The sequence below is a fragment of the Dipteris shenzhenensis genome, chromosome 20 (genome assembly GCF_047967505.1).
Source record: "Dipteris shenzhenensis isolate YYH24624 ecotype China chromosome 20, Dip_SZ_1.0, whole genome shotgun sequence".
Lineage (NCBI taxonomy): Eukaryota > Viridiplantae > Streptophyta > Polypodiopsida > Gleicheniales > Dipteridaceae > Dipteris > Dipteris shenzhenensis.
The window spans coordinates 14,858,181-14,884,597 of NC_141615.1; the positions used below are offsets into that span (position 1 = coordinate 14,858,181).

At 39.6% G+C, this 26,417-nt stretch overlaps 1 protein-coding gene across 1 annotated transcript in view; it reads left to right on the forward strand.

Moving 5' to 3' along the window:
- The first annotated feature begins 20,920 nt into the window (after positions 1-20,920).
- Positions 20,921-26,417, forward strand: part of LOC147889332 (NADPH:quinone oxidoreductase-like) — a 70,868-nt gene continuing 65,371 nt past the window's right edge. Inside the window, exons 1-3 of the mRNA XM_087391948.1 lie at positions 20,921-21,054; positions 21,165-21,356; positions 21,467-22,179. Of these exons, the coding sequence (XP_087248074.1) occupies positions 20,976-21,054; positions 21,165-21,356; positions 21,467-22,011 (816 nt within the window). The 5' untranslated portion in view covers positions 20,921-20,975 and the 3' untranslated portion in view covers positions 22,012-22,179. The remainder of the gene's footprint in view (positions 21,055-21,164; positions 21,357-21,466; positions 22,180-26,417) is intronic.

Consider the following 26,417-nt stretch of genomic DNA (forward strand, 5'->3'; position numbering starts at 1 on the left):
CGTGTTTTTATATGGTTGTGCATGACACAAAGGCAAAAACGGTGTTTTATGCTTGATCGACAATGCAAAGCATATACAATGGGCACAATACTTTGCACACACCTTCAACTAGGTGGAATTGACTTACATGCAAAGTGGCATTCCCATCGCATAAGTACTTGATCGGATAACACACCTAGCAGTGTGTTTTTTTACGGATGTGCATGACACTAAGGGAAAAATGGTATTTAATGCTCGATCGACCATGCAAAGCATATCCGATGGGCACAATACTTTTCCTACACCTTAACCTAGGTGGTATTGAAATGTTCTCAAAGAGGCACACCCATCCGATAAGTACTTGGTCAGATAACATACCTAAGGCTATGTTTTTTTGCGGATGTGCATATCACTACGGAAAAAACATTGTATAATGCGTAATCGACCATACAGAGCATATTCGATGGTGACAATACTTTGCACGCATCTCAACCTAGTTGAAACGGACTTGCGTGCAAAGTGGAGCCCCCATCCGATAAGTACTTGTTTGATTAACACACTTAGGACCGTGTTTTTTCATGGTTGTGCATGAAACTAAGGCAAAAACGGTATTTTATGCTTGATCGACAATGCAAAGCATATCCGATGGGCACAATACTTTGCACACAACTTCAACTAGGTGGAATTGACTTACATGCAAAGTGGCACTCCCATCCCATAAGTGCTTGATCGGATAACATACCTAGCAGCGTGTTTTTTTACGAATGTGCATGACACTAGAGCAAAAATAGTATTTATTGCTCGATCGATCATGCAAAGGATATCCGATGGGCACAACACTTTTCGTATGCCTCAACCTAGGTGGTATTGAAATGTTCTCAAAGAGGCACACCCATCCGATAATTACTTGGTCAGATAACACACCTAAGGGCGTGTTTTTTTGCGGATGTGCATATCGCTAGAGAAAAAATGGTGTATAAGGCGTGATCGACCATGCAAAGCATATCCAATGGTGACAATACTTTGCACGCACCTCAACGTAGTTGAAACAGACTTGCGTGCAAAGTGGAGCCCCCATCCGATAAGTACTTGTTTGAATAACACATTTAGGACCGTGTTTTTTCATGGTTGTGCATGACACCAAGGCAAAAACGGTGTTTTATGCTTGATCCACAATGCAAAGCATATCCGATGGGCACAATACTTTACACACACCTTTAACCAGGTGGAATTGACTTACATGCAAAGTGGCATTTCCATGATATAAGTACTTGATCGGATAACACACCTAGCAGCGTGTTTTTTTAACGGATGTGCATGACACTAGAGCAAAAATAGTATTTAATGCTCGATCGACCATGCAAAGCATATCCAATGGGAACAATACTTTTCCTACGCCTTAACCTAGGTGGTATTGAAATTTTGTCAAAGAGGCACACCCATCCGATAAGTAGTACTTGGTTAGATAACATACCTAAGGGTGTGTTTGTTTGCAGAATCTGTGCATATCACTACGGGAAGAACGTTGTATAATGCGTAATCGACCATGCAGAGCATATCCGATGGTGACAATACTTTGCATGCATCTCAACCTAGTTGAAACGGACTTGCGTGAAAAGGGGAGCCCCCATCCAATAAGTACTTGTTTGATTAACACACTTAGGACCGTGTTTTTTCATGGTTGTGCATGACACTAAGGAAAAAACAGTGTTTTATGCTTGATCGACAATGCAAAGCATATCTGATGGGCACAATACTTTGCACACACCTTCAACTAGGTGGAATTGACTTACATGCAAAGTGGCACACCCATCCCATAAGTGCTTGATTGGATAACATAGTTAGTAGGCTCGTGTTTTTTTACAAATGTGCATGACACTAGAGCAAAAATAGTATTTAATGCTATATTGACCATGCAAAGGATAACTTGGCATGTCCATCTGATGAGTACTTGATCGGATAACTTCTCCCACCAATAATTTAAGTACTAATTAAAAATTATAATAAATGAGTAGATTATTAAAAAGAGACTAATATTTATGTAATTGTTGCTACTGCATCTTGCTTGCGAAGGACTCTCACAAAGGAGATGGCTATAGATTTTGTTCCAAGGATGGATGTGATTTTATGTAGCAAAAGAGAAGTAGTTGCATTTGCTACAATCCATGATAGTGATCCCAATTCAGTTTGCCACTTTCGAAGACTTGGCAAAGATAAGGTGGCAGTTACTGTATCAAAGATTCTTAGCGCACATGTTGAGCTAAAGTATAAATGTGGAGATATGGAAACACTTGGAGATGTTATGCCCTACAATACATCCAACAAATCATTTATAGCATGGGACAAAGATGAGACTTATGCAACAGACATTATCAAGAATACAAAGTGCACCACCTTGGATTTTACTATAGGGGACATTTTACAAATGAGATCATTTGCAAATTAGATTGTAGCAGAAGGTGAAGTATTGGGATATGAACAAGTGGAGCAATGGTCATTTGCACACATGAGGATTCTAAAAGTCACTGATGATGGTATGGTTGATAACATAACATCCTTATGTGATCCCTACTATGAGGTAGGCAAGAATATGAGATGGAGCATGCAATTTTTAAACATGAGAAAGAGGCACGTGGTTTTCAATGATAAAGACAAGGTATACTACAATATCGTGTGCCCATGTGCTAGGCTCTATCACTTCAAATGTGGATGATTTCAATATACTCAATTATAGAAGTGACATCTTATCTGGAGTGGGTGAGTTCATTGGTTCCGAGAAACAAAATGATTTTAGAAGCGAAGCCTTATCTGGGGTGGATGAATTCTTGCACAGTGAGAAGGGCAAAGGTTTCAATAGCGATGTCTTGTCAAGTGTGGATGAGTTCATGCATATTAACAAACCTGGTGTCAATCAAGCTTGTGGATTTGTGAAAGCCATGCAAGATGTCCCAATGAGTGATGTTCTCTCAGGAGTGGAAGAGTTTCAAGGTTCTCAATACTCTCGTAGAATATTGAATTCATTGAATGGTCCTAAGAGTATGTTAAAAATGAGGATGAGATCAACAGAGGATTATTCAATATTTAACTTTGATTGTGATATGGACAAGGTTACAATGACCAATCATGGATGCTTGGTTAAAAACAAATGTGAGGAGAAGAAGTGCATAAATACAGATAACAACGTGCACGAGGAACGAAAACGGTCATACATATGCATGAAGAGAAAGCGAATCCAGGTAGATCCATAAAAGCAACCAAAGAGGAAGAGAGTAATGAAGGAGGAAAACATGTTAAATGCATTGGGATATCTATGTTGCAAGCGAAGAGGTATGCGCTTCATTGATCTTGTAGACATTAGGGAATGTAGAGGACACGTGTGGCAAAGAAGAGGAAGCGAAAGAAATGAATACCTTCTCACAAGTCTCTCTTGCTTTCTTCAGAATGGCAATAAAAGGTTAAGTTCAAGACAAAAGGTAAAACCTCTCGTAAATGGAAAAAGGATTTGCAATAAGGCATACCGCAATATTACTGGATTATCCCATGGTACATATTGGGATTTAGTCAGCAAGGCAAAGGGCGGCAACAAATTTAGCATTCACGGTAATAGAGGAAGGTCCAAATCAAGAATCTCAACTGTCAGGGCAGCAGCAATTTTGCAAGACTTCATACATGAAAATGCTTTACCTCAACCCCATATATCTACCAAACTCCCTAACGGTGACGCGATCACTGAAATGCACCTTCCAATGGGCTTGACAAAGCTCGAAGTATTTTACTCTATTGCAGAAAAGCAAAGGCAAAGAGGGGATGCCGTAGCTTCTTCTCATACTTTGTATACTCTTTGGAAGAACTTCTTTGGATATGTTAAAATCCCAAGGAGGCAAAAAATGTCAAAGTGCAATGTCTGTGATGATTTAAAGCGAGCGATTGAGAGTGCAACATGTCCAAATCAAAAGGAATTATACAAAAAAAACCGAAAATCTCATCATGACCTTATTCAACATTCTAGACAAAAATATGCATTTTGGAAGGAGCAAGCTATTTCGCATCTCGATGACTACATGTGCCTTATTGTAGATGGCATGGATCGGAATACAACAACATTGCCTCGTTTTGTTGCCACTCCATCTAAATTACAAGGAAAGCACTTTCTAAAGACACATCTATGTGGAGTGTTAGTGCATGGAATTAAGTTCTTTGCAGATATATGGATTGATTCCTTGCATCTACATGATAGCAATCAAGTTGTAACATCTATTATGAAGGCAATTCGCAATGTACATGCAGAAAAAGGTCGCCTACCACCGACTTTGAGAATACAAGCTGATAATTGTTGGCGAGAAAATAAGAATGTACTCATGTTTGCATTCTGCTCCATGCTAGTTGCTCATCGAATCTTCAATGAGGTCAAATGTGGATTTTTGTATGTTGGGCATACACATGAGGATATCGATCAGGTTTTTAGCACAGTCTCAAGGGAGCTTAAATGCAAGGATGTGGAGACAATAGATGACTTGGTAAGAAGATGTGGCAGGCAAGTTGGTGGTCGTAAGGAAAGTACAGTATGTGAGAGGCTCGAAAGAATGTATGATTGGAAGAGCTTCATTCTACCTTTCATACAAACGGGTGGTGATGCATTGACAGGTCATACCAATCCACACTACTTTCGTTTTTTTTTAAAAGATGAAAAACCCGTAATGCAATGGCAACAGTATTCTCATGATACAAAATGGGAACCTAAAGAACCTTACAGTCTCTTAACTTCAATTCCCAGCAAGGAAAGGTATCCAACATGGGCTCCTATACAAGCAATGAGAGGTCTAACTGTGAAATAGAAGGATTAAAAGCATTTATTACATACAAAGAGGAAATGCTCCGGAGATATCCTGATTCGAAGCCTACTTGGAGAGAACACACTACCACTGTAATTAACAAGACATGAAATTTAATAAAGGACCTTGAGAGAATGCGAGGCTCAAAGGATGTCAAGGAAGAATGCAATATGTTTTGGCCAAATGTTCATAACGATTTGCGCCCAGCTCCAGTCTTTGAAAATGAATTTGTATCATTACTCCCATGTCCATATTGTGGACCGAAGAAGAGAGAGTTTATGCCACAAGTAGATATAGAGGTCGATTCTTTTGTTGTGGTTCGGCCATCGGATGATGAATATGAGAATGTGAAGTTTTGGGTTGCAAAAGTAGTTGATGTGCAAAGAGATGACCAAGGGAGAGCTACAACATTTACAGTGGTATGGTATGAGCCAAAGGGCAGGAAGGAGAATATGGATAACAACACATTGTGTACTAATTGTATAATGAAGGAGTGGGTCCCAAATGATTAAAGCGGTCTCTTAAGTTTCGACAGAGACAATCATAGTGTCTTGGCATTCAAGGGCAAAGAAATCAAAGAAGCGCATGGGATATGAGGTAGAAGGAAAAATAAAAATACCACAGCGAACTATTTTGCATATACACGAATTTTTAAGGATGCTCACCATGGAGGAAGTAGAAGGAGATAGTGCAAATGAAGAATGTCCATGAATGCTTGGCAAGATAACTTGCGGGAGTTAATGTAGATGGCACCTGTATTTTGCACTAGATGTCACCCAAGGGTCAAGGCTTGGCAAGACAATAGGGAGTTAATGCAGATGGCACCTGGCAAGGGACTATCGCATTGAGCAATAAGACAATGGGGAGTCAATGCACCCAAGGGGCAAGGCATGCAGATGGCACCTGGCAAGGGACTGTCGTGACATTGAGCAATAAGACAATGGGGAGTCAAATTATGGAGATGGCACGAATTGAGGCTCTTTCAGAGCAACAATTTAAATTGTAAACATATGTTCAATCTATATCATTTTGGATATAAAGACTCTAGTTGAGAGCAACGTCTCTCAATGTAATCATATAATAATAGCTATAATTGCTATTATACCTCTTTGGTTCAATACAAAACTTGGGTCTTATGGCATCATGTCTTTTCTCTATTTATTAAAAGTTTTAAAAAATTTGTGTATATTGCGAGTGACAATGTTATTTTCATTAAATATTTAAGTCTCCTTTCATGGATTTATAAATTTATCACGTCAAGGGAAAACGTCAAGGAAAAATATTAAAAATAATTAAATTAACAAATAACTTAGATATAGCTAGAATTTCTAATATAGGATTATTTCAAATTCTTGTATGTTGGTGCAAAAGTATAGATTGAAAAAACAATATTTTTATGTGAATATGATAGTGCCACAAAGTGGGGAAGAATATTTTCAGAAAGTAAAATTTTGATTTGGGAAGGATATTTTCACAAAGTAAAGTTTTCATTTGGGAAGGATTTTTGGGCTTCGTCCAAAAACAACACAAAAAGTCCAAAATTAATGAAATAGGTGTTGTACATGGTATGCAGTAAAAGTGGAGAGATGGACAAGGAAAGGCGAAAATTCTTGTGATAGAGTGGAGGGAGAGGGGGGGGGGAGTGAATAGCATAAATAGGCGAGCTAGAGCCAAAAAACAGAGATTTGAAGCTAGGAAAGAATACGAATTGGCAGTAGCTCCAAGGATCCCTCTTGATGCTCAAGAGCTTGCTGTTGGAAAGCATGCAACCTTTAGTAGGTCTCATGCATTACCACTCTACTGCCAGCTCGATGCTCTCGAGCCTAGTCAAAATGGGAGATGACTTCTTCTCTCCAAATCAGGCAATCTACAACAGGGAGTGTCTCAAGCAGATTATGAGTTTCCTCGATTCTATCCGATGACCTGGCATAGTCTCCTACTTTGCAGTTTGATTCCGAAAGGACGTTGAACCTTGAATAATGCAGCAGGGGGACATGCGAGGTTGAGCAGCCTCTACAAGGCAAGCTCGTCCAGATAGAAGCTTGCAGCTACAATATGCGGGTCAGGATCACCAAACACAAGGGGCACATGAGTCATCTGAACCGGGAAATTCTATAGCCAAATCTTGCACAAGCAAGGAGAAGCAGAGGCGTGAACTTCTGCACCTGCAGCCTTGGAAGCAACCGGTATTCGTAAACCCAAAGACTCTCGGCAATCCTAGAGTACGAGGCTGAAAGCTTCTATGTAAATTCCCAAATTTTGCTCTCCTATGGGCAACAGAGATGTAGCATTGGCCTCACTATTGTAGTCGACAACCTCACCTCTGATTGTGGCACACGTAGTTACACCGCTCTGCCCGAGACTAAATCCAACCTTGTTCGCCATAGCAGCTCTCTTGCTGTAGGGCTCCTCTCTCAATTGTTTATTGAGGCTCATGTTGAAAATAGTGAGAGGCCTAATCCCTCCTTCTTGTATCCACAGATGTAGCCTCCCTCCAATTGTCAAGTCATGCGACAATGCGAAAGCTATGCAGATTCAAATAATGACATATCAGATGGCAATCACAACGCATCGCCTAGATGAACGAGCTTTCATACGGTGCATGAATATACATCCACAGTGTTATAAATTGAAAATAGCAGAGTTGATTTTTTTGGCGAAAAAGGATTCATGACTAGACAAACTATCTCAAAATGATGTGGACGAGAATTTGATTCCCAGGATAGACAAGTTCTCCCAAACTACATTGCAAGGCTCAGGAGCAGGCATCACAGTTCAGCAGTTGGCATACTTGCTATGCTTCATTTGTGTAGCACTGGTTGCAGCAAAGCGACTGTTGAAGAAGATGAGAGCTGATCCCTGCTGTGCGTTTGCCCACATGAGTCTCTCCTAAAAAAACTAGCTTCAATCGCTTCACATCGCCAAATTCTCGTATTTGCACACTCCTGTCTCTCATACTATATGAATTTGACTGGGCATCCCACCGAAATGACACTGATTTCACGCAACGCAAGAGAAACCTCTTTCGTTGGTTGCTAGGAATCTCTTGCCTTTGTGCCACTCTGGTGCTTGTGGAGGATTCCTAACGCCAAAATAACGGGGGGAAACACAACAGATTGTGACTGAGACTAAATAAATTTATGATTCTTCCATGCCTTTCCACCTCCTCTATGCCAATTTGGTGTTTGTAAAGGAAAGATTTCTCCCGAAAACAAAGAGATCTCTCTCCAAACGAAAGAGATTCCTCGCTCCACCTGATGATCATTGACACATGCTTCGCTTCAAGCTACACTTGATAATGTCTAATTGAAGGTTGCATTAGGCTGCGTCGTGCATTCTCCCACTGCTTCGCATATTTATGTAGTGCCAACATTGGGCCCTAAAAAACGTCAAAATCTAGGAGACAGGTTTAGTTAGAGAGTCTTTACTTCCTTTCCTTTAATTAAAAAAAAAAAAAAGCCTGCCTTTGCTTCCTTTCCTTGATTGGTAATGTATCTCATAGCTTATGGACTCTTGTAGAATATGAATGTCTTTGATAATTTTAAGAGAGAGAAAGAGAAAGAGAGAGAGAAAACTTTTCGCTTGCTACAAATCTTGGCATGGTAAACAATGTAGAGCATTGTTGCTTTTTAAGAAATATTAACTATTTACTTGAAATCCCAAAAAGAAAAGATTATAGATGCATGATTTCAAAGATAAGGTTTTAACACTTACTGTCAACTTTGTGCCTTGGAGTATTTTCGTAAGGTTTTGCTCGTCATGTACCAATATATAAATGTTTTCTCTAAAATGTCGTTTTACATTCTAAGACTACAGGTAGCAATTCATTTATGAAATCTCGTTATTACAAGCTAGACTAATAATTTATTGTTCAATGATACTATATTTTGACATTGTTTCTATTTCGAATGTATTGCAGATACATATGCTTGGTTCGTATAAGAACTTGGACGACGCTCGACTTGGAATACAAATGCGCTCATTGAGATTTAGGTAATATATTAGTCTCTTACATAGTCGCGATACTCAATCTCGGCTAATATTCTCGGCGATTCTAATCTCAGCGCACAGGGAAGGGCCCATTCCCTCGGATTATAACTCTTTGGGGAAGGAAGCGCGCCGCCTCCCCGCCCACACTAAGTGTGGTTATATAAATTATATATACATATATATAAAAATATGTTTTCCATTTGATGCTTTTTTTTTTTGCTTTTGCATATTCTAATTTCTTCTTTTTCAGTTTCTGTGTCGAGGTGTTCGCAAGAAGGGAACGCTCAAGCATACATGTCACTTTGGCAGACCTACTATTGTCAGCGTAGTTTAGAGTCAGGTATTTCTCTTTTTTCGATTTCCAAAAAAAAAAAGGATACTTTACAACGGAGGAAATCTTTAATAGTTCTGCAAATTTCATAAAGAACAAACTCGCTACTTCAAGTTTGTTCTTGATTAATGTTGGATTTTGATTGTTTATTGAATACGTAAATTAATTGTATACTTGCTTTTTTACAATAGATGCACGACACCTACATTTAGAATAATGGCAACAGATAGGATTATCGTTAATTTATAATCAACATATTATAGATTGCTCTCTTTCACCTTAGCTGGCCTACCGCACCCTAGTTTTTTTAATGACGGTGCATCCAAGGTTAGCTAGAGAGGGGTTGAACTCACGCACACTCACACCCACCAATCCCAAGGCCCACCAAAAAAAAAAAAAAAAAAATATATATATATATAAAATAAATTCACACCCAAGGAGATGTTGGTGATGGAATAGAGAGAGGTATGAAAGAAAGGGATGAAAGGGCTGAGAGAGAGACATAAAGGAGGGGGAGTGTGATGTGAGAAGTGTGCAAAATGCAAAAAATGAATGCAAAAAATGGCGATGGACTTGTACCTTCTTCTTCGCCTGCTTCTGCTTCGGCCGTCGACTCCACTTCTTGCGTCAACTCGAGCTCAGAATTCTTCAAACTCTCGCTCATCGACCGACAACGTCATCCTGCATCGCCGCAATGCCTGCAGGTAACATCAGCAGCAACACTGGCCCTGTCTCTGCTTGTTTGATCATTCCTTTTCCAGAGAAATCTTTGCTTGTTTCATCACGCAGCATGCGCCTTGTAATTTGTAGAGTTGGACGATTTTAAGTTCGCATGTCGACACTGTACATGTATCGTTTTCCCCCCCTTCTTTGCCGAGAGGATCCGTGTACTGCTTGGATATACTGCCGTTTCTAGCTGCGCTATGAGTAACGAAAGCAAGCAGCTTCTCCTTTACCTCGATTTGATGAGTAGAATTTTGAACATCATCGGTTGATTTCCGCCTACTGAAGTATGGTCACGCTTGGAGAATGGGACAACAAATGCCCTGCGTTTTTCTTGAAAACATGTTCATCAGCTTTTCGACAACAGTCGACTGCTTCCGTTGAACGACCTAGACATTACTTGTTAATCTTCGACTTTCGCTACCGACGATTCGATTGTGGGACAGCAACGAGGTTTGCTCGCTTTCCAAGAATTTACTCCATCTTCTTCAGTGGCAATAATATAGGGCGCCCGATCCTAAGAGTAAGTTTCAACTTAAGTACTTTTCAAGTCTATTTTCTACTCCGGCTTCATTAGACAATTGATCGTTAAGCATAAGCGTTGTTTGACGATTGTAATGGACATTTGCCCTCCATTGCGACACAATCTTCACCGTTAGATCGTCAAATAGTTCTATTAGCTGTTCCAGCTCTGTGCGATTTAAAGCATCTTTCGAATCCCTTTTGTCCTCTCAAAAGTGCATAACCTGCTTTAAACATCAAAGCCGTAATCTTGGATGCTAATGGAAATTTATACGCTTGCAATGTTCTGAAAACCCCTTGTTCCAGGGTCTTGGCATTTCATCGGTACGTCCAAGTTACGAACCAATTGACCGCAGTTATACGACTTGATCCATGTTTTGACATCTCCAAACAACCGTTGCATCTCATTATCTAGTGAAGGTCTGACGAACTGTTTCAGAATTAGAACTCTAAGATTGAGGATGGACTGTCTTTAATTCTATTCAGCATAAGCGTCAGATTTTCCATTCCTTTACTGTAATTGACAGAATTATGTTTTGCAGTGATCGGTCATGATTGTCAAAAGCAATTAAGTCCAGTACAAAACTTGACAATGTAAGTCTCATCATGTTTAAATCGTTAATATCATTGTCATCTGCCATATTGTCACACCAGACTAACTGTTACATTAAACATGCTCTTTGTTTACCATGCCTGCTTGTTATTATTATGGCTCAGGGGACTCTGCTTGTTATTATTATGGCTCAGGGAGTCCGCTGGACTAAAGTCTTCCAACCCCTGAAATCTCTATAGTGTCTTTGGCTGTTTTCTATGAATTACAATTACATATACTCAAACGTTAAGCCGAATGGAACCCTACCATAAAATGTATTGTGGACACAAATCTCAAACATATATGCATAAACTAAAACGTCTCCGTGACTAATTGGCTCATTATGTAAGTCATTATAGGATTTATACTAATTACTTCACCAAAGTGAACAACCATCTTTCTTAAGGAAGCAGTCTTTTAGGTTAGTGCTATGCACATATGATCACAAATTATATTGAGATGAATCCTCATTCCCTCAAGATCAACATCATGAAGTAGGCCATGATTCTAGGAAATCAAAGAAGGATTGATCATTACATTTCATCACACCCATTTAATCGGAGTGTCCTTCCTCTGCGTCAAACCAAGATCTTGTCGGTGCTTCTCGAAAAGTTCTTTGCCAAGTGATTTGGTAATGATGTTTACAACATTCTCTTTGCTGTCACAATGTTGTAGTGTGATGTCACTAAGTAACACTCTTTCTCTAATGAAGTGTGTGTGTGTGTATGTACATACACACACATACATACATATACATACATACATACGTACGTACATACATACATATACATACATAAATATACATACATACATACATACATACATACATACATATATATATATATATAACCAAGTAACACTCTTTCTCTAATGAAGTGTGTGTGTGTGTGTACATACACACATACATACATATACATACGCACGTACGTACATACATACATACATACATACATACATACATATATATATATATATATACCCAATAGCTTTATCTGGTGAACCTTAATGAACACCTTCATTCCTAGCACTGTGTTGTGTCCCTTCCACATTGGTATTTGCAACATCCAATGAATGATGGTATTTGTAGTGTACCTTGGGGGGTCGCTACCACTAAGTCTGCAAGTCTAGAGCATGCATCTGACAAAAGATATTTAGAAATATAGCATGCTCACAAATTTTACATTTATAGATCATGATGATTGGGCTTAGAAGTATATTTTATTGTACTTGAAAGGCTTGCTTTCAGATGACTACCATGAAGGGCTTTCCCACCCCACCCCCACATGGCCAACTGCGAGGGGCCAATAGCCTATGGCCTACATTGTTCACCATCCTTGGGGCTAGCTCTAGGTAGCTAAATGCCCACATCGTCTGAGGTGCCACTGTGTGTTCTAGGTAGCTCTTAGAGGGGGTATGGGTGATAGATGGGAAAACTATACATTGTCATATTTTTAAGGGGTGTTTGAAATTCCTATTGGTTGATCTCAACCTTGGGGGTTAGTATTTAATGACTATTGGGCACTCTAATTTAATTGCTTTGCAGGTTCTTGGATTTATTCTCTCCTAGTTCCATCCCCTTTGACTTCTTAGTCAACTTTCCCCGTGCACTCTTTTCAACTCTTTTGAGTCCCTCAACAATCTTCCTTCATAGCTTTCTTGTTTCCCTTCTGTTGGTTATTGTTCTTCAATTGCATCTCCCACCCACCTTATTTAGCATCTTTTGTGCATTTCATTTGGGTAGGCCTCATGAATTATGTATATCATTCACATTTTTTTCCGTTTAGTTGATCATTTTATATTGAGATTTAAGTTCTACAAAGTGTTTGTATTGACATCTATATTCGGTAGAGCTTGTTTGATCCATTCCCATAGATGCACCTAAGCTGCTCATCATCATTTTCTTCCTATTGTTGCTCCTACGGAAGATTCCATGGCTATGGAGTTTGTTCTATTGGTTTGATCAATGGTCATCCTATTTATAAGAATATACAATTTTTGCATTTGACTTCCATGGTGCAATTCTTTTGTCATCCTTCTCTCCTCATCAAGCCATAGAATTTTGCTCTTTATCATGAAGTTCTTTGTCAAATTTTGTAGTCAACAGTGAACACACACAAGCATTGGAGAATTTAGCAGTAAGAAAAGAGAGGGAGAGTGGGGGAAGAAGGTGATGGTGCCTCCTTACTCCTCTGAGGCTTCTCTAAATCTATTCAAGCTCCCTCAAGCTTGTCCTGCTATCACAAATTTGCATGCTACAAAGCAACACCTCACCTCCTTAATGAGATGTTTGTATAAAGGATCTTCTGTAAAATGGTGCCAAACCACAAGCGCTTTTCCTACTACAAAGGTACTGTGATAGTTGCACCCTTGATGTTGCAAATGGCTCCCTCATACTCTTTTCTGATCCTACTACTACTACAAATGTAGCTCACCCTCTTTTGTTGGGTGTCAAATGTAGCCCATCCTCTCCATATGCCTCAGTCCAAAGCTCTCTCTACATGCTTGCCATAGGCCCAATGCCTTGGTTCTCTAATACCAAATCAAGGCATGATGAGAGCTGCACAATACACAAGCAATGGGAGAGTCTATTAGTGAAGAGCAGTATCTTCACTATTAGCAGAGTTATAAAACTAAACCAATACAAACCAATACAACTAGATAAGAGGTTGGCTGGTTAGAAGGGTTATGCCAGTCATAAGTGTCCAAAGCATATTTGCTATACATATCTTCACAACTCAAGCATATGAACAAAGTAAGAGAACATTGTCATGGACACAATCATGGAAGCAACCAAGGTGGTCATGCACATTAATAGTCCCATGAAAACAATGGTAAAACCATGGGGATTAAAAATAGTGAAGGCACAAACATAACCATTGAATGCATGAAATAAATATTTGGTAATGAGCAATAGGGGGCTAAAAAAAAAAATAAACGATAGTCAAATGGGGAGGAAGGCACATATGTCACCATTGAATGCATGAAGTAAATATTTGGTAATGAGCAAACCCATGGTATGTTGGTAGTGGAGTAATCAGTGCATATGAAAACTCACAAAACAAAGGTCTAAATAATTATGACTTATACGATTGTCAACACATCAAATCTAATCCCAAAATTAAATCCAACCACATCAACCATCCAATGTTAAGAAGAATCACCAATTAAGAGCAAGGTAAAGTGCTACAGTTGTGGTAAGCTAGAACATCTTGTTAAACAATTCCATAGCAAGCCTAAAAGAGGGCAAGGCCATAAGGGCAATAAATCATACTAGGCATATGCAATAGATCTAGAATCTGATTTAAACAAACATGGGATATCACAGGGCCATGGGTAAATTTCCCACACCACCACCATACTGAGACATAAAGCACACCACCATACCGAGTCTCATAAAGCACCAAGTCTCAAACTATGCACAATAATGCTTGCACTAAGTGAGTATGGTAGCGACAGCTAATCCCAACGTGTGATGTAGGTAGGAATGATTCAAGATATTTACACTAGATAAAGGCTCTGGAGCCAAATGTTCATCTAAAAGGTAACTATTCACTATTAATCAAGGCAAGTGATAGATCAACTCCATATGTATATGATGCCTCAAAAGCATACCTATGTCCAATTCTTTCCTCATCTATTCTCTTATTTCTTAATACCACACCCCTCATGGCAACTAGTAGTTATATTAGTTTATATTGGCATAAGTAGCTCGTACCTCTCAAAAGGGTCCATATATGATGGTGAATTTCAATTGAAAAAGGGGGGGACTCTTGAATCATTATAATCAAAGTAGTAGATGGCATGTGTGGTAGGGCACGAGATATAGTAATGCTAGATGCAATAAATACAACCCTTCATCATTGTTTATATGAATGGATTAGGGGTACAAGGCTAGATGTCAATTCTCTACATCCATTATGGGGAGAGAGTGTCATGGGTGGCTAGATGGTTGGGTCCCAAATATCGTATTAGCACCATTTAAGGCACCGCGCTTCTAGGTTAGGCAATAGGTTGACTTACACACTACGGGATAAGATAGGCACAATGACATCATCAATTGGCTATCATGGGGGTGGTGGCTCATGGTGACTAATGCAATTCAATGCACATTGATTCTTGATTAGTCATAGGATGTGCCTTCTGTGTCTTCCTAGGGTATGAGACCCATGAAAAAGGTTGTAAGATGTCCGATTTGTTGTGGCATTTCACACTTTTAGTGGCACATGCAAATGCTACCATGCCACCACACCATTGCAAGCTCTCATCAATCCATGTGGCCCTATGAACCTTGAGATCAGTCCAAGAGACGAGGTCTAAGAGATTGATGGTGCACGCATGATTTCTCCTATGGTATACATAATTGGGAGATCTTAAAAGGACCCATATAATGGTGAATTTTTTGGCATAGAAAATGGGGATCTAACATAGATGATTTGGGGGGGCTTGAATAGTAATTGAATCTAGGTTAATGCATGATTACTTGGCTAGCACTAGAGCGATTTATGAAACTCTAAAGTCCTATGAAGCCATGTGACACATTCTAAGTTGTTAGATGAACTTGCCTATTATTAGCTACTTACAATATACTTAGAGTTGGCCAAGCATTCTAGTTAGGTGTAGCCATTTATTGGAAATTCAAGGAATATCTTGCATATGGGTAACTTGCTTGATTCGTGACATATGCGTTTCTCAATGGAATTTGACAAACTTGGCTTCTAAACTAATTGACACATTTTGAATATATATATATATATATATGTACATGTGTACGTACATATGCACATATATATATATATTACCACTATGGAATACACTAAGAAACCAAGGCCAAAACATGAATTGAATGATTTTGGTTAGGCTCTTCACTATGTGCATTCCAAAATGCTTATGCACATGTATGTTGCTAAAGAAGTTAAAGTGTCACATACACAATGAAGCACAAACACGAGATTACTCATTTTGCTTAATGTATTCCACACGATGTACAATAGGAAAGTGGAAGAAATCGTGTGGAATACATTAAGCAAAATGAGTAATCTCGTGTTTGTGCTTCATTGTGTATGTGACACTTTAACTTCTTTAGCAACATACATGTGCACAAGCATTTTGGAATGCACATAGTGAAGAGCCTAACCAAAATCATTCAATTCATGTTTTGGCCTTGGTTTCTCTTAGTGTATTCCATAGTGGTAATCTTGATGTGGCTTCTAAAATTTTCTTTCTTAGGACAATGTTCTCCATCCTTCCTACTCTTTGTATTGGCTTTCCTTGGCACCTAATTCCTAAGCTCTTCTCTTTTTACCCCAGCTTTGCATGACTCTGAAAAGACATTTTTCTTTTGCCTTTTGCATCATAAATGAAATTAAAAACTAGAGGGAATTCTATTGCATTATTTTAATAATATCTAATTTTATAAAAAATGACTTAGCATCCATAGAGATGTACACATTATCATCTATACCATTTCAAGGTTGAAAAAGTATGTACAAAGGTAGATGCAATGATAAAATTGCTTGGCCAGGTTCAAATCGATGAGATGTATTATGAAAGGTTCAGGATGGCTATGAAAGAGTTTATGCAATTAATGGTGGTGAAAGCATGGGGGGAGTCGCACATTACACATTACATGGCAATCTTGTTACCATTGTAATATTTAGCACTTGCTTTATTAAATTTTTTTGTTACTGAAATGATGCTCGTAATGTTGCAGCATATTCTCTATGCACACAGACCATGGGGTGTACAGAATTGGGGCCCTTTGTCCATTTGGAAGACACGAGGCATGGAGAAGTCACATTGTAGAGCCAAGTAAGCCTACTTCCAGAACTCAAGGCATGGTGGTGGTGTCACTCCTAGTAAGCCTACTTCCAGAACTCAAGGCATGGTGGTGGTGTCACTCCTAGCAATGCATTTCATGAGATGTTCGACTGGTCTTTTAGATGTTTACTAGGGAGGACTTTGAAGTCTGAAAAGGCAAAGGCATAAGAACTTGCAAAAGCAGTTCAAATTCTATCAAAGAATAGAAGGCATAGTGCTTGGAAAGCATCCATAGGGAGTCGCACGCGTTGGTTGCAAGCTAGAGTCAGAGATCAAATCTCTTGGCTTCCCTTTTTTGCTCCCTTGTTGCTAATTTCACTGTTGTTTCTAGTTTTGAATTTCTTAGGTTTTCCATCCTCTTCCTTCGCTTGGATTTCTTCATCAGCAAACATGACAAAATTTTGTAAGTTTTTTCATCCACGCTCGCCACCCAATCTTTTTAATGTTCCTTGGCTTGGAGTTCTTCATCATCTTCATGACAAACTCTCGCAAAATTTCTCATCCAGCAATGCCACCCACTATTCTCTTCTCTAATGATGCCTTTGAATATAAATGAGCTCTTCCATCCTCTTCTACTACACTGTACATTGATTTTTTGCTCATTTGGTTGCTTGCTAGACAATTTACTTAAAAGACAATACTTACACTTTACTTAAAAGCAAGTGTCAAGGTATTATAGATGTATGCATGGGATCAAAATGAATCAATGGTGCATGGGAAGTTAAGATAGATGGGTGCATGGAAGGAAGACAAAGCAAGAAGTACATTGAGTGCATCAATGCTTGCTTGTATTGCATCTTGTAGATGATTAAGCAATGAAAGAAATACTCTTATTCTTTGAATTTGATCTAAGCTTACTGAACATGTATGCAATGTGCACTTGCTAATAAATTCACATTCATTGTTGTGGTTTTTCCTTCTCTATGACAAACATGCAATCTTCAAAGGATATTGTAACTATGAAAAATACATCTTACAATAAACAACCCCTCTATTAGGCCACCTAACAATAGGCATATTTCCTTTTCCAATCCCAAAATGTGGGTGACTTGAATCATCATGTTTGAATGAAACAAAGCATTGGGAACAAATCATAGCCAAAAACTTGGATGATTTGTTATGGGGAGTTTCTGCACTAGTGGATGTGTTAAGGAAAATGATAGACTAGAGTCCGTAAGAATGGCAAAAAGTCTCCCGTGTTAATGAAAGAGAAACATGGGAGGTCGAAGTAATATGGAGATACTAAATACTTCTCATGACTTCTATAAGGGATGTAAGCCCAAATAAGTACCAACATGCCAAATGTAGCCACGCCAACAAACAATAGTTTATTAATTTAGTCGGATATATGTGTCCCTGCAAACAAATAATTTCTCATTGTTACTGTTCCATTGTACTCTATACCCTAGGAAGATCAAGTTTATGACATATTATTTTCATTTGTGGAAAGGAATCTACTTGCATTCCAATGAATTCATCGATTTGGCATTGATCCAAATCCCAAGAGATGATATATGGGTACATCAAGAAGACATCTTGGTGCTAGATATGCCAAATTTGAGTGGACAAAGCTAGAGATCATGGTTGTAACAAATCACATAGATTTGTTACAACCATATCATGAATTATATCTTTGTGGTGTGGTTTCCACCAAATTTACTATTGGGTACAAGAGAGAGTGATGATGGATGAGTAGTAATTAGCTTACTTAAATTTATAGAGATGATTCTTAACTACTGTAGAACTCCCAATGGAGTTGTTGTGATGAGATGACCCTTGAGGAGATGAGGAAAAGGTACTAGAAACTAGATGAAGTAGGGCCTTGGCATTTTACATATGACTAGCTACCAAATGGGTATGGGTAGAGGCCTTTTGCTACCAAATGGATAAAGATAGAGATATTTTACTACAATTGAATTTGATTATAGTATTTACTTCATGATTAAAACATGTGGCTTTAACCATCAAAATATAAGATTCATTTCTTAATGATGACAAATGTAGAGTTGAAGTGCAAAATATATTCATTAGGGGAGAAATGGGGTCTCAAAGGGCCTCATAGGGAATTGATTAAGAAATGGATTAGTCCTAATGAAAGGGCCATGTTAGGGCCCAAAAAGTCCTAACCCCCCCTCACGGGGGATTCACTAGTAGTAATAAGGAGACATCATCTGCTTGCAATACATATATGAAAATTCCCCTTATCTACCCCCTATTTACGAGACCTTACCTTATAAAATGTACCTTCCTTCCCTTATATAACCCCCCTCCCTTACACTCACGTGGTACCATACGATAAACCCTAGTGGACCCCTTGGGCCCCCCCTCACCTAGATGGGTTAAGCCCACAAGTGACCCCACCTCTTACACAACTCTTACTCCTAGGTGGGAACCAACAAATTCGAAAGTCAAATTTTGAATTTTGAATTCCCTCCCCCCTCATCACTCCCTCCCTCCCCCTACCCCTCCTCACTCCCTCCTACCCCTCCCTCCCCCTCCCCCTCCCTCCCTCCTCCACGCCTGCTCCTCCTCCCCCTCCCTCCCTCCTCCACGCTCTAGGGTCCCATGTGGACTCTTGCATTGGGTAGTTATCTCTATTATGTCACCTTTATTGATGACTACTCAAATTACACTTGGGTCTATGGTTTAAAGAAAAAATCAGATGTGTTTAAGAATTTTCGACAATTTGTGGCAAAGGTCGAGAATGAAACATGACTCAAGGTGCAGACATTACGCACAGACAGAGGGGGGGAGAATTCTGAGGAACTAAACAAAGACATCTACAATCATGGATGAAAGTTATGTTGGTGAACAAGTAAACAATAATTAAGATGTCATTCTCTTATATTAACTTGGAAAGAGAATAGGTTCCCTTGATTTCAAAAGAATTAAAAAATGTATTAATTTGTGAGAAAATGAGGGGAGGGGTGGAAAGGCAAGGGGAGGGCTAAAGAGGAGAGTGATTAATGAGTAATTCCCTCTGTTTATGATGGGAGGGGCCTCCTCACCTCTTATCATACCTATCCTCGACTTTTTTCCCAACAACTTAATAAAGCCTAGCCTTATGACCTTGAGAGTAGTGAATGTCTTGAGTTTAAAGTCCCCCCTTTACCCATGAGAATATTAGATCTTATAATTCCCAAAGAAGGACCCATTCCCTTAGCTTCTAAATATATGAAGAAGGAAATATGTCTCCTCTTTGTCCCACTTTGTGTTGTATTATGCTTAAAGTAAAATGTCTCCATGTGTGTGTGCATGCACGTGTTTATATGCATCTGCACGCGCGTGCATGTGTGTGTGTGTGTGTGTGTGTGAGTGGAGAAGGAAAAGTGTTGCTTCTTGTCCCACTTTTTTGTTTTCTTATTCTTATGTGAAATGTGCTTGTGTGCATGTGCATGCATACGTACTGTGTGTGTGTGTGTGTGCGTGCCCATTCAATCAAACTATAAATATATGGAGAAGGAAAAGTGTTACTTCTTGTCCCACTTTTTGTTTTCTTACGCTTATGCTAAATGTGCCTATATGTGCATGTGCATGCATATGTACTGTGTGTGTGTGTGTGTGTATAGAGAGTTTGACTCAGGAAATAGATCATCAGCGTGACACCATCGTCTTGTGTAATAACATTGTCCATCCCCCCATTTGAATATTCTTTGTATCCCATAAACCTTGTATGGCTCTTCTTGTAGGTCTCCAAAAGACACTAAACTAAAGCTCCCTCCTCTTTAACTTTTTGAGGCAAAACTCTCTTGGGAGGAAAGCACGAACGTTGTTCTAAACCTATTCCCTTACTAAAAGTTAATTTTTAGTAGCTATAAGTGACAAACTTGTCCCAAACCTATTCCAAAGCTACTAAAATACGCTTTTAAAATTCTGTGGCTACTACCAAAAGTCAATATAGAAGGCAAAACAAAACATAGATATTATAGAGTTTGATACAATTCAGCTTAAATCTTCTGGGAAAAAAAAAACAAGCACAGATATGGAGTTTGCGTGGGGAAGGGTCTTCTTGTGATAGTGTAAGCAACATGGAGTTTGCGTGGGGAAGGGTCTTCTTGTGATAGTGTAAGCAACATGAACGACTCTCATGTTAAAGGCCTCTCTCCTGGGAAAATTTTTGTGTGCTCTAAAAGAAAAGTTATAGTTTGCAAATTTGCCATTCTTATTGATTGTTGCGTTGCATCCATCCATGGCCTCTCCCCTCCGATTCATCGCCATCTCCGGCTCCATCCGAAAATCCTCCACCAACACTGGCCTCCTCCGAGCAGGTAATTTGATCCCTCCCTCCATCGTCTTCGAGATCAGTCCATTTGCTATGCTTGCTCCATCGCTAATCGTTTGGCTCGTTTTTACTGTCGGTTTTGTTGTTGCTGCGCAGCCATTGACATCGCCAACCTTGAGTTCCCGGACCTGCAGATCGAAATCCTCGAAATCGCCCACCTCCCCTTCATGAACACAGATCTCGAGGTCGAAAACAGAGTCCCCTACTCAGTCACGGAGTTCCGTCGCACGGTGCTTGAAGCCGATGCCGTCCTATTCGCATCGCCCGAGTACAATTACTCCGTCACAGGTATCCTCAGTGATCTGTATCTCGTCTGTCGCGGCCGATGCTGGCCGATATGCTGCTAGGATACGTTTTCTGTGGATCATTCGTTATGCTTATGGCATGTTTTTGCGCAGGTATTCTAAAAAATGCGATTGACTGGGCTTCGCGTCCACCAAACGCCTGGGCGGGTAAACCGGCGGCGATTATAAGCGCGAGCCGAGCTGGGTTCGGAGGTGCGAGAGGCCAGACGCACTTGCGCGACATCGGCGTGTTTATCGATTTGCATTTCATCAACAAACCAGAGGTCTTCGTCAAGATCTTCGAAGGTCCTCCGAAGTTCGACTCGGACGGCAATCTGGTGGACCAAACGCTGCGGGGCCGTGTGAGAGATCTTCTGGCTGCCTTGCGTGCAATGACGCTGAGGCTACGCAGCCATGAAGTTCCACAGTGGCGATCAGGTCCGATCGACGTCGCTATATCCATTCTTCCTCTTCCTCTCTGCTTCCTTCGTTTAATGTGGTTGCCTGTAAACACTGAATTTGAGCTGCTATATACCCATCTCCATTTCTTCTGCTGCTGCTCGGAACACTTAATAGAATTCATCGCTTGCAAACTGTCTGAAGAATTAGTTCAACGTTTGGATGATTTGGATGAGGGTGGTGACATGGCCAGCACGTAGAGGGGCAGCTCTTCTGCTGTTTTGGCCGTGAGAATAACAGAGTATTCAGGAGTCGTCCTACTCCTCATTCAGCCACAGACATGTTCAAAATTTTGCTAAGTACGTAGATTTGGCCTGTGAAGGCAAGCATGGAGATTTAGCTAGAATTTCTTAGCGGAATTACTCAAAGTTGTAGTTTTCTGCTATGGGATTAAAAATCCCCCAAGTTTGTTATCAAGGTCATTTTTTAAGTTCTAACCAACTTCCAATACAAAAAGGCTTTACCTTTTTTAAGAACAAGTTGAATTACATTCAATAGGCCTTCCCAAATGTGAAGTTCAGTGTTAATTAGAATGCCTCTAAACCAATACTACAGAACTCAACTCGGTGGCCTTCCATCGCGCTGCATTCTGAAGCCATCTAAAACTGTTAATTTCACCTAGAATAATCGCCCACATGCACCAATGGAAGAATGCAAAAAGTTATCAAATTACGTAATACAAGAAACCCCAATTTTCCTTTGTCAAAAGGAGAATCCTAACCCACAAGGGGCAAGCCAAAAAAAAGGGTCATGATGAGTGAGGGTGCCTTTTCCACATGAAAGATGGATGGTGGTGTCATTCCAAGAAAATTTTTGTGTGGTGGAAGGTGGATTTTTAGCCCTTTCCGATCGTCAATGCTCGTGGGGAGTACAATTAACCTTGCATGTTATAAGTTCTCGCAAAGAAATAAAAATAGGATGTGCTAGTGACAACTCTTATGGGCAACTACATTTTAAAATCTCCATCTATTTGAAAATTCTTGAGATGATTGGGCAAAAATAGCTGATTCCTCTATAGAACCATATAGAACCATAAATTTGACAGATTGTTCTCATAAGTTGAGATGGGCACACTGTTGAACTTGTCTTATATTGTGCTCTGCACAAAGAACATGAAGTGTAGAGAAGAGTGTCATTGAATGATAATTGGAATCATGAAGAGCAAGAATTGTGAATGATGAACAAATTGTATGCTAGAAAATGTCTCCTCGAGTTTTTCCATAATCTCTATATTTTTTGTCTAGATTGCATTAATCCTTTTTACATATTGCCCCCTCTATATTTAGTTCCTTTTTAGCTTGCTCATTTAATGTTGAATATTTATATTCTCATTCAAAATTAAGGATTGTTTAGAGATGTCCCCATTATTTTGCCTCAGTCTTAACGGTCCACACCTCACCTTTTTTGGGCTAAGAGATTTAATATCTATGTCGTCGCCATGGTTTGAAGCATTAATAACTTTGTGAAGTCACATTAAAAAGACAAACATGTGTACATTTTGGTGTACTCATTAAATATCATAGTGGAAGACTTTGCTCACCATGGTTTGAAGTGTTAATGCTTATGTGAAATCGTGTCAACAAGGGTTAACATATGAAAATTCTTGAGTCCATGACTATATTCGATAAGCATCATATTGAAATACTATATTTTCATTACAAGTTAAGCATTAATAATGTTTCATGAAGTCACCTTATGGAAATTGTGGAATTCAATTATATTGGGTAAGCATCGTAATGAAATATTATGTGATCAACCATGTGAATTAGTAATCTCACAAAAGGATTTAATGTGGACTTCTCATGAATGTTAGTGGTCAATGGCCTACATATTAGTAGTGGCCCAGATGGTTATTAATTGGCCCTTTATTATGTAGCCAAGAAGTTAAGGGTTTCATGTTTAGCATCGAAGGGGATCCACTCCCTCTCCTTAACTAACTATTGCATGCAAAGCTAGATGTGATTCTTCTAGGGTGACATCTCATCTCCTCCATTCCATGTTTCCAGGAATGCCTCTCGTGGGGGGGAGCATCAACCTCCTAAGGTTCAATTATCACCTATATTGTGCCAATTGGCACTATTGCATGCAAAGCTAGATGTGGTTCTTCTAGCATGGCATCTCATCCATGTTTCTAGCAATGCCTCCATGAAGTTAGGAGCTCATAGTTCCTGGTAGTTGCCCGAAGGCAACCCTTGAATAAATCATCAACTAGTTGTGCTCATCAAATAGCTGGATCTATCTGGGGATTAGCAAGTATAATGGCTTGTTGATGGTGACTGTTTCAATCTTTGTATGGCGGTGCTTCATGGTCGGCTCGTCAGCTACTATAAGAGATTGTCTTAGCTGGTGTTGATTAGTGTTTTGAGCTCGTGGGTTCTCCAATTTGTCCACTACATTTGTTGCAGTATAGTCCAGTTGTGTAGTCCAGTTGTGTATCGGTTCTATTGTCATTGAATGTGTGTCGATCCTTCTCAAATTACAATCGAGCTTTTGTGGCTTTGTGTTTAGTGCACCAAGCCTTGTAGCATGTGTGGAGCTCGGGGGGTGCACTGCTAAGAAATTATATGTATCACATGCGTTCAAGGGGTATTAAAAAACCCCTCAACTAAAAAATTTTCCCGAACAAAAACACCTCTCTTTACTTATGAACTAAGTGCTTTTTTTCTAATGTTATATTTAAAAAAACCCTCATAATCTTGCTAAAAAACCCTTATAATCCTGCTAAATTTTAAAAAAACCCTTATAATCCTGCTAAAATTTAAAAAAATTTTCAATTACAATACCCCTCCTTTTGAATCCACGTGGCACACTAATTCTTTTAAAGGTGAACCCCCCAAGGTCTGGAGGTGTCTACGTCTCTGAGTCCATTATTGTTGTTGCGTGTGATTGAATAAAGGTCTCCATCTTTCATACAAGTTCCTAATTATCACTTTTCAACCCTGCTCATGTGTAAATATTGATGCAATTATTTTTAAGATTTCCAACACCTATGACTCATGACCTTTCATATCTCTGTTACTAATGGCTTTCCATATCCTTATGTCTCATGACTTTCCATTTCCTTTTAAATAAAGCAACTCTAAGTGTAGGCATACTCGTCTTGAGAATTGTGGTGCCATAAGCACAAGAATAGAGGCAAGGTATGTTATGAAGCAAGAGCATGCTACCACATGGCAAGGATGCTAGGACTTATCCCTTGTATGGTCGGTTAGGACTTTAGTCAATGTTGAGGTTGATTTCCTTAGTCAACCCTTAGGTTAACTTAGGGGCCTAGATAGGCCTCCACGTTATCCAACTGTTAGAGGGTCAACGTTTGATTGGGTGTAGCCAATTGCAGAATTATTTTCGAGGCCATTTTGGGTCCACGATGTGATGTGCTCCTGGGTGAATATTTAAATTTTGCATGAAACTATGCTCTCGCCAAAAATTTTTCCGATGTCATGAAGGTGCACTGGCGTAATAATGAGACATAATCTATTCATTTTGAACACCACATAGCTTGACACATGGCATCTTTGCACTGCTTCGTGCAGTGTAGTCTCTAGCCTATGCCACTTGATCACTTATCATCATGTAGCCTTTTGCCACAGCTTTGCCATGTCATTGGGCATCGCACCCATGCAGATCATTCAAATTGAAGTTTGGCTTGGAGAGACCACCGTGCTGGTTCTTGGCATAATAATTAGGTGCAATCTATCATTCTAAACACAATTGCAGTGCAATCTTTGGCCTGACCACCTGTCATCGTGCAGCCTTTTACCGCATCTTTACCTGTAACCCATGCAAATCATAGGTTGGCTTGGAGAGACCACCGCGCTAGTTTTTGGCATAATAATGAGATGCAATCTATAATTCAGAGCATTGTCTCAGCGTAGTCTCTGGCCTACTGATGACCTGTCATCGCTTAGAATTCAAGGTTGTCTTAGAGAGACCACTGCATTGGTTCTTGAAGTTATATCTTTGTTACCTATTTTTACGTATTACAGAAAGAGGTCTATGACAACCAGCATGCTAGCAAATAGAAGGAGATCAATGAAAGCCACCACACTAGTTCTATGAGTTATATATTTATAAACCAAGGAAAATGTATTCCATTGTGCAATCAAGCAAAATGCAATTGACGATATGGCCCTTGAGGGGTCCCCTTTAAGGGCCAGGAGGGGGCAAGGGCCATATTGACATGCCATTTCTATCCAGTGGCATCCTGGATATTGTATAATGCATGTCGATATGGCCCTTGCCCCTAGAGGAAACCCCTCAAGGGCCGTATCGTCAATTGCATTTTTTGAAAGTTTAATTATATTTTTCTAGATGTATCTCCTGTCAAAGTGAGGGATCAAGGAGGATCAAAGCACCACAAGAGAGACATAGGGTAGCAAACACTCAATCTATTGTAATGTGTGTGCTCAACAATACATGATAGGCTTCTTATATAGAGAGAGCCACTACAAGGCATGGGCCATTTTCCGACGGAAATACCAACGCTTTTTACATTAAATTTTTTTTTTTTCACGGGCGCAAAGGTCGCTATAAAAGTCGTTAAAATCGTCGAAAAAGGAGCGTCGCTATAAACCGTCGCTATATAGCGATGCTGTTAATCGTCGCT